At 30.1% G+C, this 17,009-nt stretch overlaps 5 protein-coding genes across 8 annotated transcripts; 2 read left to right on the plus strand and 3 right to left on the minus strand.

Annotated features, from left to right (window-relative positions):
* Nucleotides 1-344: 344 nt before the first annotated feature.
* On the plus strand, nt 345-8,705 carry LOC140674092 (glycerol-3-phosphate dehydrogenase [NAD(+)], cytoplasmic). The gene is made up of 8 exons (XM_072907445.1): nt 345-555; nt 2,121-2,301; nt 6,840-6,980; nt 7,057-7,198; nt 7,332-7,444; nt 7,520-7,750; nt 7,900-8,099; nt 8,544-8,705. The coding sequence occupies exons 1-8, from the start codon at nt 509-511 to the stop codon at nt 8,569-8,571; spliced, it is 1,083 nt and encodes a 360-aa protein (XP_072763546.1). The 5' UTR covers nt 345-508; the 3' UTR covers nt 8,572-8,705.
* Nucleotides 2,566-6,341, minus strand: LOC140674097 (peroxiredoxin-like protein). Its single transcript, XM_072907448.1, has 5 exons — nt 6,155-6,341; nt 3,676-3,832; nt 3,206-3,423; nt 2,991-3,066; nt 2,566-2,862 (listed from the first exon to the last, which is right to left on the minus strand). The coding sequence occupies exons 1-5, from the start codon at nt 6,235-6,237 to the stop codon at nt 2,734-2,736; spliced, it is 663 nt and encodes a 220-aa protein (XP_072763549.1). The 5' UTR covers nt 6,238-6,341; the 3' UTR covers nt 2,566-2,733.
* A 62-nt stretch (nt 8,706-8,767) lies between the features above and the next one.
* Nucleotides 8,768-10,650, minus strand: LOC140674098 (complex III assembly factor LYRM7). Of its 2 annotated transcripts, none has more exons than XM_072907450.1 (6): nt 10,574-10,650; nt 10,148-10,399; nt 9,555-9,627; nt 9,406-9,476; nt 9,136-9,217; nt 8,768-9,047 (listed from the first exon to the last, which is right to left on the minus strand). In XM_072907450.1, the coding sequence occupies exons 2-6, from the start codon at nt 10,154-10,156 to the stop codon at nt 8,917-8,919; spliced, it is 366 nt and encodes a 121-aa protein (XP_072763551.1). In that variant the 5' UTR covers nt 10,157-10,399; nt 10,574-10,650; the 3' UTR covers nt 8,768-8,916. The 2 variants fall into 2 exon arrangements, with proteins under 2 accessions (XP_072763551.1, XP_072763550.1); XM_072907449.1 differs by having other exon boundaries at nt 10,165-10,399; nt 10,574-10,645.
* LOC140674093 (uncharacterized) lies at nt 10,589-13,673 on the plus strand. The gene is made up of 4 exons (XM_072907446.1): nt 10,589-10,935; nt 11,117-11,645; nt 11,912-12,061; nt 12,438-13,673. Exons 2-4 carry the CDS (start codon nt 11,223-11,225, stop codon nt 12,732-12,734), a joined length of 870 nt encoding a protein of 289 aa, XP_072763547.1. The 5' UTR covers nt 10,589-10,935; nt 11,117-11,222; the 3' UTR covers nt 12,735-13,673.
* On the minus strand, nt 12,665-16,949 carry LOC140674090 (uncharacterized). Of its 3 annotated transcripts, XM_072907441.1 has the most exons (5): nt 16,457-16,949; nt 15,752-16,190; nt 15,400-15,608; nt 15,136-15,275; nt 12,665-14,859 (listed from the first exon to the last, which is right to left on the minus strand). In XM_072907441.1, exons 2-5 carry the CDS (start codon nt 16,114-16,116, stop codon nt 13,960-13,962), a joined length of 1,614 nt encoding a protein of 537 aa, XP_072763542.1. In that variant the 5' UTR covers nt 16,117-16,190; nt 16,457-16,949; the 3' UTR covers nt 12,665-13,959. The 3 variants fall into 3 exon arrangements, with proteins under 3 accessions (XP_072763542.1, XP_072763544.1, XP_072763543.1); XM_072907443.1 differs by lacking the exon at nt 16,457-16,949 and having other exon boundaries at nt 15,400-15,621; nt 15,752-15,989; XM_072907442.1 differs by lacking the exon at nt 16,457-16,949 and having other exon boundaries at nt 15,400-15,627; nt 15,752-15,989.
* Between the last annotated feature and the right edge of the window lie 60 nt (nt 16,950-17,009).

Genomic DNA, 17,009 nt, shown 5'->3' on the forward strand with positions numbered 1-17,009 from the left:
ATTTATAGAATAATTAGCATATTAAATATATTTTAAATCTTTCACTTTAAAAAATTAATAATTTAAATCTTTTAGACTATAGTCTGTGGTTCCAAAATAGAAAAGGTACAATTTTAAAATTATATGATTATTTGTAAAGGTTGACAAATATTTATATTTATATTTATATATAAATCAAAGAATATGTGTGACCTTCGCTGTTGTCCTTCAATGAATCGGCATAAAATTGAACGAAGGACATATGATAGGGGGTCAAGTTTAAATTCGTGACCTTAACTCGTTACTATCGGTGCACCTCTAATTTCGTTCACGATGCTTTGTTCGTCGTTGAAGCGTCTGCTCTCGGTTGGCTTTAATCCAGAGCTTGCGCGCAAACGCTAGAAAATAATTCGCAATCGCTGCTAAGGTCAGCGGGCTTCTAAGTCAATCGGTCAGTCGAGCCTCGTGGTTGATCGACCATCGATCAGGATATTATTTGAAGCGAGACTATCGAAAAAGGAAGGGAAACATGCCGGACGCGAAGAAAAGCGTATGCATCGTCGGCAGCGGTAACTGGTAATTTTCTTTATGTCAAGAATAATTAATTTCCTGCAGTGTCTCTATCATTTTTTTTTCGCTAACTTTCCCTCTTTCACTTGTATTTATATTTATTATATATTATGTTTATTTATTGGAGTGCACATATGTGTGTTTGTTAAAATATAAAGCTTCATGCTGATAAAAGTTGGTGTACCTCTTCTTCAGGTAAGTTTATATAATCATGCATTGTTAAATAATCACTGAACGTAAAACAAATATACGATAAAAATATAAAATATACAAATATATGATAAAAATTAACGGAGTTTTGTATATATTAATAATAAAAATTATTTTCTTTATTTCTTATTTAATATTAATATTCAAAATTGCATTATTAATTAGTGATTTATACATGTATGATCGAAAGTTTATGTGAATAAAATATAAATTACAAAATATATATACATATTATATATATATAAAATAAGAAAAAAATCTCTGCAATATATTATATAATAATATAAAAATAAAATTTTTTGATAATGTAGGAAAAAAATGCAATATATACGTCATATTTTTTTCTTACCTACATTCTATTTCTATTAAAAGAAAGAATATATATATTTCATTCTGAATATCAATAACAAGACAGATTACAATTTTATTTTATCTGGTTTGCGTGATGACAGACCTGCCGATGCAATTGTGCTTCACTATCTATTATTGTTCCAAAATTAACTCATTGCATTGCAATTTCGAGGACGTGCAACGCGCAGTCGCACACACTTAATAAATAAAAATTAAGGTTAAATATTACAATTTAATTTCACGATTTTTATTATAATTAATAACTATATGCAAAGTGTTTTTCTCATTAATTAAATATCATATATATATATATACAGGGATGGAAAGTTACTTTTAAAAAGTAACTAGTTATCGTTATCGTTACTTAAAAAGTAACTATTTATTACTTTTTTAATGTTAAAACGAGATCAGAAATTAAAAAATAAAAAATATACTTCTGTAATATATTTTATGTAAAAAAAATTAATATCAATAAATTATTTAAAATTTTTTATTTTAAATTTGCAAAACCATAAATAATAAGGAAACAATTTTTAAACACTCAAAAAAAATTTTGGTTTGCATTAAATTTATAAATATAGTCAAATACACGATATATTTTTTGTATTGTCATAATTTTGTTTACAACCTTTAATATAATAATTTTTAAATTTATAATCTGTTGATAATTGAAGATTGAATATAAGAAAATAGAAAATATAATATGTCATAAATAGGAAACAGATTCTAGATATAAAAAGTAACGATAAAAGTAACTATTAGATTTGTTACCGTTACTAAAAAAATATAACTACGCTACAGTTACAGAACAAAAATAGTATCACAATTTTTGTTACCAAAAAAAAGTAACTGTAACGGTAAGGACGTTACAAATAACGTGTTACTTCCCAATCCTGTATATATATATATATATATATATATATATATATATTTTTAATCATCATATTTGCTAATATATAACATATTATTTAATCAAAAAATCTTTTTATATACGCAACGAATCGTTCCAGGGGCTCGGCAATCGCGAAAATCGTCGGGGCAAATGTTACGAAATACAATAATATATTCGAGACACGAGTGACGATGTATGTGTACGAAGAGATCATTAACAATGAAAAACTGACCGACATAATCAACACTCTTCACGAGAACGTTAAATATTTGCCTGGGCACAAACTTCCGGAAAATGTGGCAAGTACCTCGAATATATTTAGTCTATTTGTTTCGATAGTTTAAATAATTCAAATATCAATATCGAAGATAAGTGATGTTAGAAAACAATTAAATATAATTTTAGTAGCAGTTCGTAGTATTTTTACGCACATATAGAGAGATAGATAACAAGTTTAAAATGTATCTGATATCTAAGAAATTCAAGGAATAACCGAGTAATTTATATCAATCTAAAAAAATGAAAATTTGAAGAAAGAACTTTAAGATATTAAAAAAAAAAAGTTGTCTGTAAAAATGTAATTTTTATTAGAAAAGCTTTTCACATCGAGAATAATACAATCTGCTTTAAATCTGAAATTAGCTTTGAAGTGTTAAATAAAAAAATTACGTAGGTAAAAATATTCGAAACGATCAGAAGCGAGTGAGAAATATTTGTGTAAACATTTTCGATTAATAATCAGTGGTAGTGCGGACGTAGACTTTTCCAGACGGCATAGATACACGATCGACACCTCCTGGGAAGAGATTCGGAAGATCCTCATCCTTCACTGTCGGCAGGATCATTACCTTCTCACCAGGCTGTAATTAAATTCGATTAGAAACTCGTCGCAGTCATATTAAATAAGTGCTATTTATTGTCATAATCAGATAATATATTTTATCGTAATTAGTAAAAGCAATGAAAAAGATAAATAAATGGGACTCACCACCCAGTTGGCGGGAGTTGCTACTTCTGGCCGACGATCGACCAGCTGCAAAGAATCGATCACACGCAATATCTCGCTGAAATAGAAAATATTAATATCAATTAATATATATTTAAATAATATAGATTTATAAATGCATACGAAACTCTCTCTCGGTTTTTTCTCGATTTCTTCAATAAATCAGATGCGATATATTTAATATTTAATCAACTTACTCGACGTTACGTCCAGTGGAGGTCGGATATTGCATGGAAAGTCGCAGACGATGATCCGGACTGATAATATACAGAGCGCGAACGGTCTGAGCTGTTTCCGGATCATCCTTGCTCTGCTCGTCGATCATATCCAGTTGCACGGCAAGCTTACGATCATGATCGGCGATGATGGGATACGGGAAAGCGCCAGGAATATCTCTGCAGTACGACTTAATATCCTATGAGGAAGAAAATTAATTAGAAACTACAATGATTAGAAATAATTTAATTATAAACGATGAAAAACAATGAAATAATGATGAATAAATGATGAATTATATAAAGCCAATTTGAAAATGGAAAATTAATAGCAAAGAGGAAATTGCGAAAATTTGGAAGATATTAACAAATAAATACACGCATAAATATGCATATAAAAATATTAAAAATTGCGTTCTCTTTTAATGTAGCATATAATTTAATGCACTCACATTGACCCAATCCACGTGGTCCTTGAGCTTGTCAACTGAATGAGCAAGCAACTTGGTGTTGCGTTTCTCAAAGTATGGTTGATGCACGGCAATGCGACCTAATTCGGTAGTGCATACAGGAGTAAAGTCTGCAGGATGGGAGAAGAGAACCACCCATCTGCAAAAAATAAACATTAGCAAAATTCAATTAAAATTAAAATTAAAATTGGTATTCTAGAAGAACGAGACAAAGAGAGAGAGAAAGAGGAGAAGAGAGGGAAAGGTTAAAAAATATACATAAAAAATAGAAAAATTATATAATTATTAATATAATTAATACAATATATATGTATGTATATATATATATATATATATATATATATATATATATATATATATATTTTTTTTTTTTCTTCTCAGTTTTCATGAATTGAACTTTCGGAACCTCTTTGTTCAGATCATTTGAGATTGAAAATAATCTGGATATCTTTACCACGTTCTGACTTATTTATGTCATTATTTAGGCTGACATTTCATTTTTTATTATATTTTTGAAAGCAATATATTTAACAATTAAGAAAGTTTGTGAAAGTATATTTGCCACATATTAAGAATTTAAAATACATGATATTTACAAGTCAAAACATTTGATAAATATTATTTACAAAATTTTATTCTAATAATACTGTTACTACAACAAATCATCTTATTCTTAATGCAATTACTGAGAAATTGTTGTCAAGTGTCATGATACCATTATTATTGTGCAATGTTTCCACAATTTGCTATTGGGGCAGGGGGGAGGGGGAGGGGTATCACATATTTTCTTCCTGAGAATTGTGAAGAGTTTGTTGAAAAGATTTTTCGACAACTGCACGCATATTATATATATATATATATATATATATTTATATTATATTTTATTTTTATATTTTACTTATATATTTCAAAATATATAACTCTAATCTCTCTTGAAGATAATCGAGTAGAGAGTAGAGTAATCAAATATCATTCCTGTTAGCAAGTACAATCGTTTGTTTATTACACTTTATCAGAATTACATAACTCGTCGTGATTACCCGATTCGAGTATGATACTTTCAAACATTTCTCATATTGTACAATATTTCTTTTATGTCAAATGTTCGCTTTGGCCTTGTGCCAAGAATAACGTTCCGTTATTGCAATCCATTTATTTCAGCTCACGGTCGCCCTTCAATTCTTCATCAGTACAAATTATCGAACAATCAACTCAGTTTTAAATCGTAATTCCAATATCGTATTTTCCCATAATTGATTATAATTACAGTTTTAAATCATTTTTTACTACACTTTTTTTAATTATAAAAAGTAAACTTATCCATAAGTAAACTTATTATATAATTTAATATTGTAATTGTATCAATATAAAATTAATAATTAAATAGGTATACTTGTTTACACAAAATAATAAATTCTTATAAGAGCTAAATATATAATCTATATTAATAATAATAATTTTATTGTAATTATAATAATTTTTATAGGATATAATTATAGATAATTATATTTAAAAAAAATATATATATATATATATATATATATATAATAATTATCTATATATCAACAATTAAATAAAATTAAAATTAATAATTTTTTTATATTACATCTAATTATATATTTACCGTAATTACACATGTAGTTATTATATAGTATCATTACTATATGTATAATTACGGGTGAATAATATTGTAAAGTTCGTTTTCATTAAATGTGCAAAATTCGATTCTAACAGCTTGTTATCTACAACAATCTGTCAATGATGATTTATGAGAGAAAATTTATTCTTGAATACTTCGTTGTAAATCATACGTGTGAGCAAATGGAAATTAAGCTGTTACACAACCTGTTAAGCTGCGATGCGCAATTAATCCAATATGATAGTTTTTGTAACTATCTGCTGGACGTATTTACTGATAGAAAATTATTTTGAAAATTGAGCTAGATAAGATTCCGTATGGGTGAAAAAATTAATTTTGTAAATGATAATGTGCATTTATCTCATGTTTTCTCGTATTTATCTCATCTTTTCTTATATTATGTTTTTTTCTCGTGTTATATTTAGCAATGTCGACTTTTATCTAGAAAATTTGATTCATAATAATGATAAACACAATTTGACAAAACAATTTCAAATTTTCTAGCATATTTTCAATAAGTCTTCAAGAATTTTAATATTAAATTAAAGAATATTTAGAGAAAAATATATAGGATAATTAAAATAAATCTATAGACAAAGAATAAAATAATGCTCTATTCCTTGCCAATAAATACAGTTATTATATAATATATAAATCATTGTTTCATTATATAAAATGCAATAAAATAAAACACAACAATACTATAATAAACGCATTAAAAAATCAACTTTATGCCAACTTTTTTGTATGTAAAAAAGTATAACTATTATTATTATTATATTTACTCTATAATATTTTACTATATACGTATAAGTGACTTACGAGTTGTCCTGCCATTCGTAAAAATCTATGGGACCCTGCGTGGTCTCAGCCTTAAAATTCGGTACGAGGCTGTTAAGTCTCATTATTGTGTTGCCCTTGACTGGATGCTCAATGAAGAAATTGCACGATCGTGTATCTCGATGGGATGCTCGTGTAGCACTGATGACTCGATCTAGAGCTGGTAACGCTCTATACGCTTTATATATGACCCTCGGATTGCTTCTTTAGTATGATGCAAATGTTACGTATATGTCAAACATCGTATCTCCATATCTGATCTCACTGATATCATTGTTGATGACCAGATAGTGATTATTTGATTTTGATATAAATTTCATAAGAAAAAGAAAAACTTAAAAAAAAGATGGCAAGAAGTTTCTTTCTCTCTCTCTCTTTAATTAAAAAATACGAAAATTAATTAAATACTTGGAAAAAATAAATATATATTAAACATGTCCGCGATAATATCTATGCTGATGTAATTGATTGCTGCTTGAAAAATTAGTTCTTGTGATCTTTATCTTTAATCAGATAGCCAAACTGACGAGAAAAGAATGAAATCTTATCTTTCTCCTAGGAACTCTCATAGGTTTTTTTTCTATTATATTCCTATGATTTATTCTTTCTTATCGTAAAATTTTATGTTTAAAGTAGGGAAACTAATTCTGGATAAATATTCCTCCAGGTTGCCATACCCGACGTTGTAGAGGCCGCAAAAGATGCCGATATCCTCATTTTTGTCTTGCCACATCAGTTTATTCGCACTTTATGCTCGACATTGCTGGATAATATAAAACCAACCGCGGTCGGTCTTTCTCTCATTAAGGTATATATTTCAAACACAATTCTCTTTCTTCCTTTTTATATTGTAATTTATTAAAGTATAAATTAATGAATGAAAGGGTTTCGGACGAGGCGAAGGAAACAATATTGAGTTGATCTCTAAGATCATCGAGAAGAATCTGAGAATACAGTGTAACGTTTTAATGGGCGCCAATCTTGCCAATGAAGTCGCCGAGGAAAAGTTCTGCGAAACTACAATTGGTAAATATTTTTTATATAACTCTGTATTTTTAAATATATCTGATGAATATATGAAACATAGATATGTTAGAGAGAGATAATTTTGGTTCTAATTTTATTCGAAAATTGTCTAAGAATCTAAGAAAAATTGCAGGATGTAAGGACAAACGATTGGCGCCGGTGCTAAGAGATCTCATTCAAACGTCAAACTTCCGAGTGGTTGTTGTGGAAGATTGCGAGACTGTGGAAGTTTGCGGAGCCCTGAAGGCAAGTAGACCACCTTTGAAGAAACTCCTACATATTTTACCTTCCGTTTATAAACCAAATATATTTTGTTCGCAGAACATAGTGGCGTGTGCTGCCGGTTTCGTGGATGGTCTCGGATTTGGAGACAACACAAAAGCCGCGGTGATCCGATTAGGGCTGATGGAGATGGTCAAGTTTGTCGATACCTTCTACAGCGGTTCTAAACTTTCCACGTTCTTCGAAAGCTGCGGTGTGGCAGATCTGATTACAACTTGCTACGGAGGAAGAAATCGCAGGGTCTGTGAACAATTTGTCAAGACTGGCAAGGTGAGGTACTTCATAGGTTCTTGAAGATCCAAGAATCGACAGAGGAATACGTTTTAAATCGATGCTTCATGTATCGTCAGCATCACTCTCGCCAATCTTCAAATACTGATGCCGAATCAATCTAATCGCGATATGTCTAATTTTGACAGACTATCAAAGCGTTGGAAGACGAACTATTATCCGGGCAGAAGCTGCAGGGACCAGCAACAGCGGATGAAGTCCATGATATGCTGAAGGCGCGTAATTTGGTGGACAAGTTTCCTCTGTTCACAGCGGTGCATCGTATTTGCACCGATCAGTTGCGACCGGCGGATCTCGTCGATCAGATTCGTAGTCATCCCGAGCATGTGTAAGATTTCCATACTAAATTCGTTACTCCATTAGCAGTTATCGCATTTAGTAAATTTTATAAAATTTACTATTAATCCACTGTAAAAGCTTTTCAGGATGTGTATTATTTTTTCATTTTGATCAAATCGGAGTAAAATCGAAAATTTTAAAAATGAAATTAATTTCAGATTACTTAATCGTAACCAATTTATGAAAGAATGCCATTTTTATTGATTCTATTCCCTCAGGTTCGCTCCAAAGACCCTTTACATGTACTGAGTCCTTTTCCTCGCCAGGTCTTCAAACTATTTTCAAGTAAAAATCAAATAAAAATCGCAGTAACTTCTACTCCACAATTCCCACAAATAATTATATAAGATCTGTAAAAGAAAGATAAGAAGCTCATAATCACATTATTACGCCCATAGAAAAAAATGTGTGAAGTAAGTTTCACATGTTGCAGGATGAGATTAGAAGAGGGAAGCGCATAGTTCACACATATAGAATATACACACAATTGGATCCTTGTAAGAAGTCTGAAACATCAGGAAGGAAATGATTTAAGCAGCAAAGACTTGTACATACTCTGAGAATCTACTGTAATTGTATTGCTGTAAATAAAGATACTTTAATTGTATGGAGTAAAATTACGTCTTTTAATTAAATCCATTAAACTTATAATGTCTGTCATTTCTGTACACTTATATTTATACAGCATATACAAGATATAGTATTTACAAATATTACAAATAATTTAAACCAAATATTTACAATCCATATGTAATTGTAAGCCATTTTTAATAAACTTTAAAAATACTTTCTATTATCTCAAGAAATCATTGCTTCGTATTCTCTGATGTTTTATACTTTTCGCAAGTTTGAGTTTTGTTTTCTATGTCTGCATCGTTATCTTTCTGATCCTTGTACGATACATTATCCACTAGGACGTCTGGAGTGAGTCGCAGTGCTGAAATACATTTTAATGTCCCTTAATAATTACATATAATGTGAATAACATTTTCTCTATTATTTTTAATATCAATTATATAACTTACCTACTCTTCCAGGTGCTGTTTCGACCGCTTGAATTACAGTTGTTCGTACCTCATGTTCAACTTCCTGTGCAAACTTATTCAACTAAAATAATAACACAAAATTTTTGTATTAATTTCTTTTAAATTAAATAAATATATTCAATATAATCTTCAATATAGACACAAATATATATAAATATACATATATATAATATGCTTAATCTTCCTGCAACATTTTGTGCTAATAATTGTTTATTATTCTGGTTATTAAAATTAAATTTGTATATATACCTCTTCAATTGTTGCCTGGTTTGTAACATTTTTATATTTTCTGTATTCATCGTTTATCTTCTTTCTTACAACTAAGAAACAAGACAGTAAGTAAAGTATTACTTATATTGAAAGTATTATTACATAATAACAACAAAGAGTAAATTCACCTTGCAATGCATGCTCATCGCCTTCAAATGTCTTCAATCTTGTTCTATGAAGCTTCTTAAACATTCGTAGAACCTAGAAATAAATAATGAAATAGATAAATGAAAAAGAAAATGGAAAAATATTATAGTCTTATTAGAAACTTTACTAAATTGTCTTAAAGTAGTAAATATATATCTTCAAAATTTAATCAAAATTATTTTGCTCATATATTTTGAATTCAATATTTAAAATTTATTCATGTATGATGTACTTGTAAGATTTTTTATTTATTAATATATATAATACTATATATGTAATAACAAAGAACTTTCTTATTTTATACATCAATTTATAGAAAATATATGTAAACATACTTCAGCTCATAGTTTATATATTTATTTATTAGTCATGTATATTATTAACCTAATTTATTAAATAAATTTTAAAATAATGTGGATTATGTCATCGCATTCGAATATAAATAATAAATAATAACTAATAATAATATAAATAATAAATGGTAATAAATTATAATATAAATAATAAATAATAACTATTATACAAAACGAAATATATATGTCGGCGAGTACTCTAAAAAAAATAGTGACACAACCTTTAACATATGATTACCTCTCGTCGCAGAGAATCGCCCATTTACTCTTTCTAATAATTCTTATATAAATAATCAAAGTTACTTTTCGTTTATTTACAAATAATACTATTCAAATATAATTTTCCATTCTAAGCTTGTTCCACTTGTCCTCCACAATTAATAGATCGAGCTCAAGGTTAATTTTCATGAACCTTTAAGGTTTGTTATTTTTTTAATTGAACTGGCTGCAATAGTTCAATTAAAAGAACAGACCTATAAATAAAAAGCAGGAAATTTGTCGATAAATTAAGTCATAAATTACTTGATTTTTCGAAGATTTTTTTATTTAAGTAATTTTATTTTTAGCTAAGAATTAGCTTAAGAATTTAGAAATCATCAATTAAAGAGAGAGAAAGAAAGAGAGATTATTTTAACAGCTGCACATACGTCATCGATACTGGAGATCCTCAAACGTCAGTTCACACGTCCGTCTAAAGACGACGATGATTGGATGAAACGCATTTAATAAATCCTCCTTTTGTGGAAAAAAAAAAAGTATTAATTTTTTGACTTACATATTTTGTCATCGCAAGAAGTATAACGTACACTTGTGTTAGTGAATCCGAATTAATTATATATAACATTCTATATAAGCGTGGATTTTACAGTATAATATTTTAGATAGATAAATATTTTTGAAGGAACAAATTTCGAAAAAAGGATTATGAATACGAGCCGTAGAACTCAATGGTACCGACAGGTCATTGTCAGCGTAACCACCGGGAGTACAAATTTGATCAACAAAGTTGGTAAGCGAAGTTCGTAATCTCTTACATAAATACACGCACGTTCTCATCTATTATCTTATCTAGATTTGTCACACATGACGCTTCTTATTTGTCTTTATGTGAAATTCAATAAAAGTCCTAAATCATATTGCTATGTTTAGCTGTTGTGAAAAATCTGTAACAAGTGCTTATTCTATTCCAGCTACTCTGAATTCTCAAGCTTGTAAAATTAATTCAAGAAGGAGAGACAGAACAAGAGAGGAAGCGGTCCTTTGCTCTACCTGCTTACAGGACTAAGGACTATTTACATGCATTTTGTCGCTATGGACAATTTTCCTATGCAAAATTATGAGAATAAGATGGAAACATTTGAGACGTACAATGAATCTGCAGCTACCACTGCAAATCGCCAACGTGAGATCGCTCAAACCCAGTCTGTAAACAGTCAGACACCTACCCAGCAGATACAAGTGCAAAATCAGGAGAATCGTGATACATTGGCGCTGCAGCAGTCACAGCCTCAGCACCAGATGCATCAAATGCAGCAGATTCAATCAAACGCTCAACAAAGCGCAACTCTAACTCCAGTCAGATTGCCCGCTATATTAGATGGAGAATTCTTTACGGTGACCAGAGTGGAGGACACCAATGTCACAGTGCGTTGTCAACAGTGTCAGAAATTATTGAATGGCAATCTGAAGTCTACTGGCAATTTCCTTAGTCATATAAAGGTGAATTATGATGCAAATTTAGGAAGAGAAAAGATTTATACATAATCACAATAAGAAAAGAATTATTAATGAGATGCTGAGTGCATTGATTTTTGCTCTTGTATTTTTTCATTTTTATTTATACTGTTACGCGACAGTTACATATAATTAATTATGAATTAAAGTGCTTAGACTTTTCTATATTAGGTCTTTTCTTATCATCGTATATATTACAAAATGATTTGTATAGAGAAAATTTTATTATTTGCCAATTATTATTCTTACAGCGATTGCATCCATCCTTGATCGAAAAAATAAGATGCAAATCTAATCAAAGGAAACCGGCAATGGTATATATCGATTCAATGTCGCCTGATAAATGTTCCGAACTAGTGCGAACAAAGCGCGTACTACAAAATAAAAAGCGCTGTAAAACGGTACGCATAATTTCTTTCTAATTTTTGCTGTTTATAAAGATCAGATCAGCTGTTATACATATGAGTGCAAGAATTAAAATATAAAACTTAGTAAAAGAGAGAGAGAGAGAGACAGACAGACAGACAGAGAATAATTTATGTAAGATTAATGGGAGTTATTTAAATTAAAATAAAATTATTTAAAACTGATTTTAAACAGAAGCATTAATAAAAAAAATTAATACTTATGATTATCTAATTTGATTGTGTTTAGGTTGATTCTCGTTTGTCTGTTCTCTCTTAATGAGAATGTGATTTTATACATACAAGAAGCCTCTTTCTCTACTTACGTAATTTGTGATTAAATTAACATATTTACATATACATGCATTCGTAGGAGGAATGTGCAACCGAAAATGAAGAATCTTACGAGCATCAATCTGCGGACTGGAGTGATACGTCGATGGTTCGACGACGATCCGAGGAACCAGAATCCACGGATCTGTCTTTAAGAATACCACATAATAATTCGTTTGTAATGGAGGACGAGTACGACGCAATCGGTCGTAATGTCGCCGCCAAGCTTAGAAACATGAGACTGGACCAAAGAATAATAGCCGAAAAATTGTTGAATGATATTTTATTCGAGGCTCAGCTCGGTAATCTTCACAGAGATTCGAGTATTCATGTGTGAGAAAGATGTGTACACATACGGTAAATGTGCTCGTGTAGATGAGTGATTACTTCAATGACACTAGACTGTGTTTTGACTTATTGAAAGACAAATGTATCTTGTAATTCCTCTTTACATATTACGTAGAGGATTATCAGATATATATGTATTATAATCTGCTATACTTTTTTCTTTTAAAAGCTCATGTTTGAATTTTTTCAAAGAAGGAAGAAATTTAGTTATACTCTGAATGCTCAAAAAATTAAATAAAAATATTCGCGATTTTTTATTTTAGCAATAATCAGGGATAAAAGGTTTCAAAGTCAATCACAGGATATTTAATAAGATTATTATTCTTCGATTATCTTCGATTGAGTAACTTTAAATTATATGGAGGACGAGATCATATTTCATAAACTTTTATTAATTTTTCAAGAATTTTTCTATAGTACTTTTGATCGTGAATTTCGAAACACCCTGTATATTATATATATATATGTATATATTAAAGCATATATAGAACCACTTTTTTTACATATAAATGTATATAATATTGTAAATATTTTTGCATAATTATAAATATATATTTAAAATACATTGTTAAAAAGTAAAATGCGCGTGCTGCCTCAAGTATTAGAATGGTGCAAAAGGCGTTGTGAATCATTTTTTATTAAGATTAAGCAAAGTCTAAAAAAAAAATTTCTTTAAAAGATAGAATATTTTTTTCTAGATGAGTGATAATGAGATATTTAATAGTGATCACTTTGATTAATTCGAATTGAATGAAATTTTTAACTACATTTTGACATGTCAAACTTCTTTTGCACCAATCTGTAAATGGTGTGACTGTCTAAAAGTCTTTCTATATCGATTATTGTTCTACGAATAACATACACAGTCTACGACTGCAGTTCCACAATTGTAATATATAACAACTGCTTATAAATATACATTTTATAAACGAAATTTTTTTGAATGAAATATTATCTTTAACATCTGAGCACAAAGAGATCTAAATTATCTTTTGACTTTATTAAAAATCAAAAGATAACACATTTGTTAAGTATAAATAATAAGAAAATCTCCATTGTGCTTATTGACATCATTTAGATTTTTCGATGAGATCTATCGATACTTGAAAAAAAGTTTGTAACTATATTTTATTTATACTTTGCGTAGAAGCAAAAGAACGGAAGTACGAGTTTTAGAAGACTTATCCAAAGAACATAGCCTGCTCTAGCAACTGTCAGCTGCTGTAAACTCTGCATTTCTTTGGCTTAAACATTGCGTGATATACCACAGACGAGAGAACACAGAGCGTCATGCTGATGAAAATCATGTAGCACATGTAGGTGTACCAGAATCCGTCCGAATCGGCGTTCAAGTACCACATCAGTGTTAGCGTCGAGTTCTGCGCGATCACAAATACATAGTACGGCAACGTCCACCAGTCGGCATACTTGAACTTGATCCGATACTCAATCAGACTGAATATATAAACCAGACCAAGCCAGAAATTGACAATAAACGTAATGGCATCGTAATACTTTGAGTAATAAAAAAGGTAGATCAACATGATAGTGTAATGTACACCCAACACAGCCAGTAAGGTTGCCGGATAGAATTCGTAGGCTAAAGCAATGGCGAACACGCGTGCCAGGATGAAGAGAAACCACCAGAGGAAGGATAGAAATTTTCCAATCGGATCGTCTTCCTCGAGGCCCTTCTCGGAATACTTGCGTTTAGGAACTTTTAGACTCTGCGCGCTACTGCCTATCAGTCTTTGATTTGATTCGAGGTTCGTTGCTGCTTTTGCTGCTTCTTCCTCTCGATAAACGGAATCTGGACGCGGCGGCGCCGGCGCGTCCGGCACTGGAAGCGGCGTAACCGTTGTGATACCGCGAAGGGGCATCGGCGGTGGCGTCACATGCGCATTTTTCGGTGGTAACGGTGGAGTCACGGAAATTTGACGATACAAGGAAGCTTCATGGGATTGATTTTGCTGTTGCTCTTCGTTTTCGATAACGACCGAATCCTCTTTCGACAATTTTTTCGTTGATTCGTGCGGTGCGGTTTTATCTCGTTCCTTTTCTTCAGGTAAAGATAACGCTTGTAACGGCGCCTTTTCTTCGATATTGTTCAATTCCTAATTGAATAGGAGTAATATAATATTAATTATTAATAACAAGTTTATTAAGATTTAGATTCTAGAGTCTAGAATATAAAATCGTCCTGAATAACGAATGGATACAAAATATATATGATATAAAATAATGCAAATAGCATTACACATATGAAATTTATAAAGTAATAATGATTGTGTAAAGATAAAAATTTAGTGCAAATCTAACGAGATTGTTAAGTTATGTGAACAAATAGTAATTTTAGATTGTTAAAATATTTTATTTTTGTAATAATATACCTTTACACAATACTTTTTCAGCCACATTGCCCAAGGAAGCTTTCTGCCATTTACACGTTGGCTCTCAAATCTTTGAAAAGAAGTTGTCTCAATGGCCAGTATTACAATGGACATAATGATGCAGAGCACTTGTATAGTCACTGTAAATAAGTTATATATATTTATTATTGTATAAATAAATTTTTCAAAACAAGTTTCACAACTTGTCAAGCTATAAAAAGATATACTTATAATATAAAAAAAAAAATATATATATATATATACCAGATTGATAACTGCGAGGTGTATGTTCAGACCTCTGTCTGAAGAGCAAATGCGTTTGAAAAAGAGCTTGTGGAGCAGCTTGGAACCAAGCCTGTAGGAAGAAGTACAGCTCAATAGCTGCAGGTGCTGCAGCTATATTTAATGTCTTGACTCTTTCATCTCCAAATAAATTTATAGCATCCACAGAGAGTACAATTAGTCCTGCGTATCTGTAAGAATAAACTTTCCCTACATATTAATTTTTTATTACAAGCTAATAAATTAAATTGTTAATCAAATAGACAATGTAAGTTATCTAACTTATTAATTAACTGAAGAATAAATACAAACTTACTTAAAAATGAAGTATTACCTGTACAACACAAAGAATACAAATCCAATAAACTGACACACTTGTAAGGCAAACCATCCAAGAACGCCTTTTGATACCTTGTCGTCATCTGTCATCCACCAATCTGGTCTTGAAATTGTCAATATAAAGTATGTAAGTGCTGGGGCATACATAAATACGATAGTGCAAACTCCCCATAATGGATTTCCTTCTTTGAAATGTTGAATAGCTACCACCAAATCGGCAGAAAAATTAACTATATATATGAAACAATTGATTAATGTTGGTATGAGAAATATTAGATATATCTGTTCGGTTGACTTCAATGGCATCTTCATCCAACATGTTGATTTTCTATGGCAAAGTGTAGTCGAGTCTTGTGCCATTTTAGAATTAACAAATCTGTTTCATCCTCCAGTTTTAATAACTCACACAAATACCTTATAATTAGGGTTTTTGTCTGTAAAAAAATAATATACAAAAATAATTAACAAAAAAAGAGTAATGCAATCATAATAAAAAGATTATTTTCATTATTTAAAGTTTTATATTTATTAAATATTATATTACAATGTATTTTTATATGCATAGAATATATAATAATATGTACAGAATATTGTACTTATTTTAATATATGTATATAAAGGAGAATTAAAAAATGAGAAAATTTATTTATGATACAGAAAAAAAAAAATTGAATAAGAAATAATTAGCATGATTATTTACCTAAGAGGTGGCTAATCAATTGTGATTTTTCTCAGTGTCTTTAGATTAATCAAAGCAACGATAGCTGCACTATATACTTTCAAGTCACATAATTACGTACAATTTTTTCGTCAAAGTATAACATAGTCAATATTCATCAATATTCTTCCATTGATTAATCAAATTTACATATAAAAAAATGTACGAGAAACTTTCCTTGTAGAGAATTAAATTATATAATTGCGCAACTCGTAGGATTACAATGAGTTTTATGGGAAAACGATGAGAAAGACTGGTGTATCATATATATAAAATTATTGTACGATTGATCGATTAGTCAGCGCGTCGAAAATAAACAGGGAAGATAACTTTGATAAGCTTCTATTTCACAAGATTGCGATAAGTCAATTATCGATATCATGTCGTTATTATTACACGGATAGGATAGGTTATGCCTCTGTAATGCGAGACGTCAAAGATATCTTTACTCTTTTTATCTTGTTTTGTCTTGAGTGACCAATCAAAACCTTGTCTACCACATTGCCCCTCTCAGGTTTCTCTCCGCTTGTCAACT

Source organism: Anoplolepis gracilipes, chromosome 15, assembly GCF_047496725.1.
Source record: "Anoplolepis gracilipes chromosome 15, ASM4749672v1, whole genome shotgun sequence".
NCBI lineage: Eukaryota > Metazoa > Arthropoda > Insecta > Hymenoptera > Formicidae > Anoplolepis > Anoplolepis gracilipes.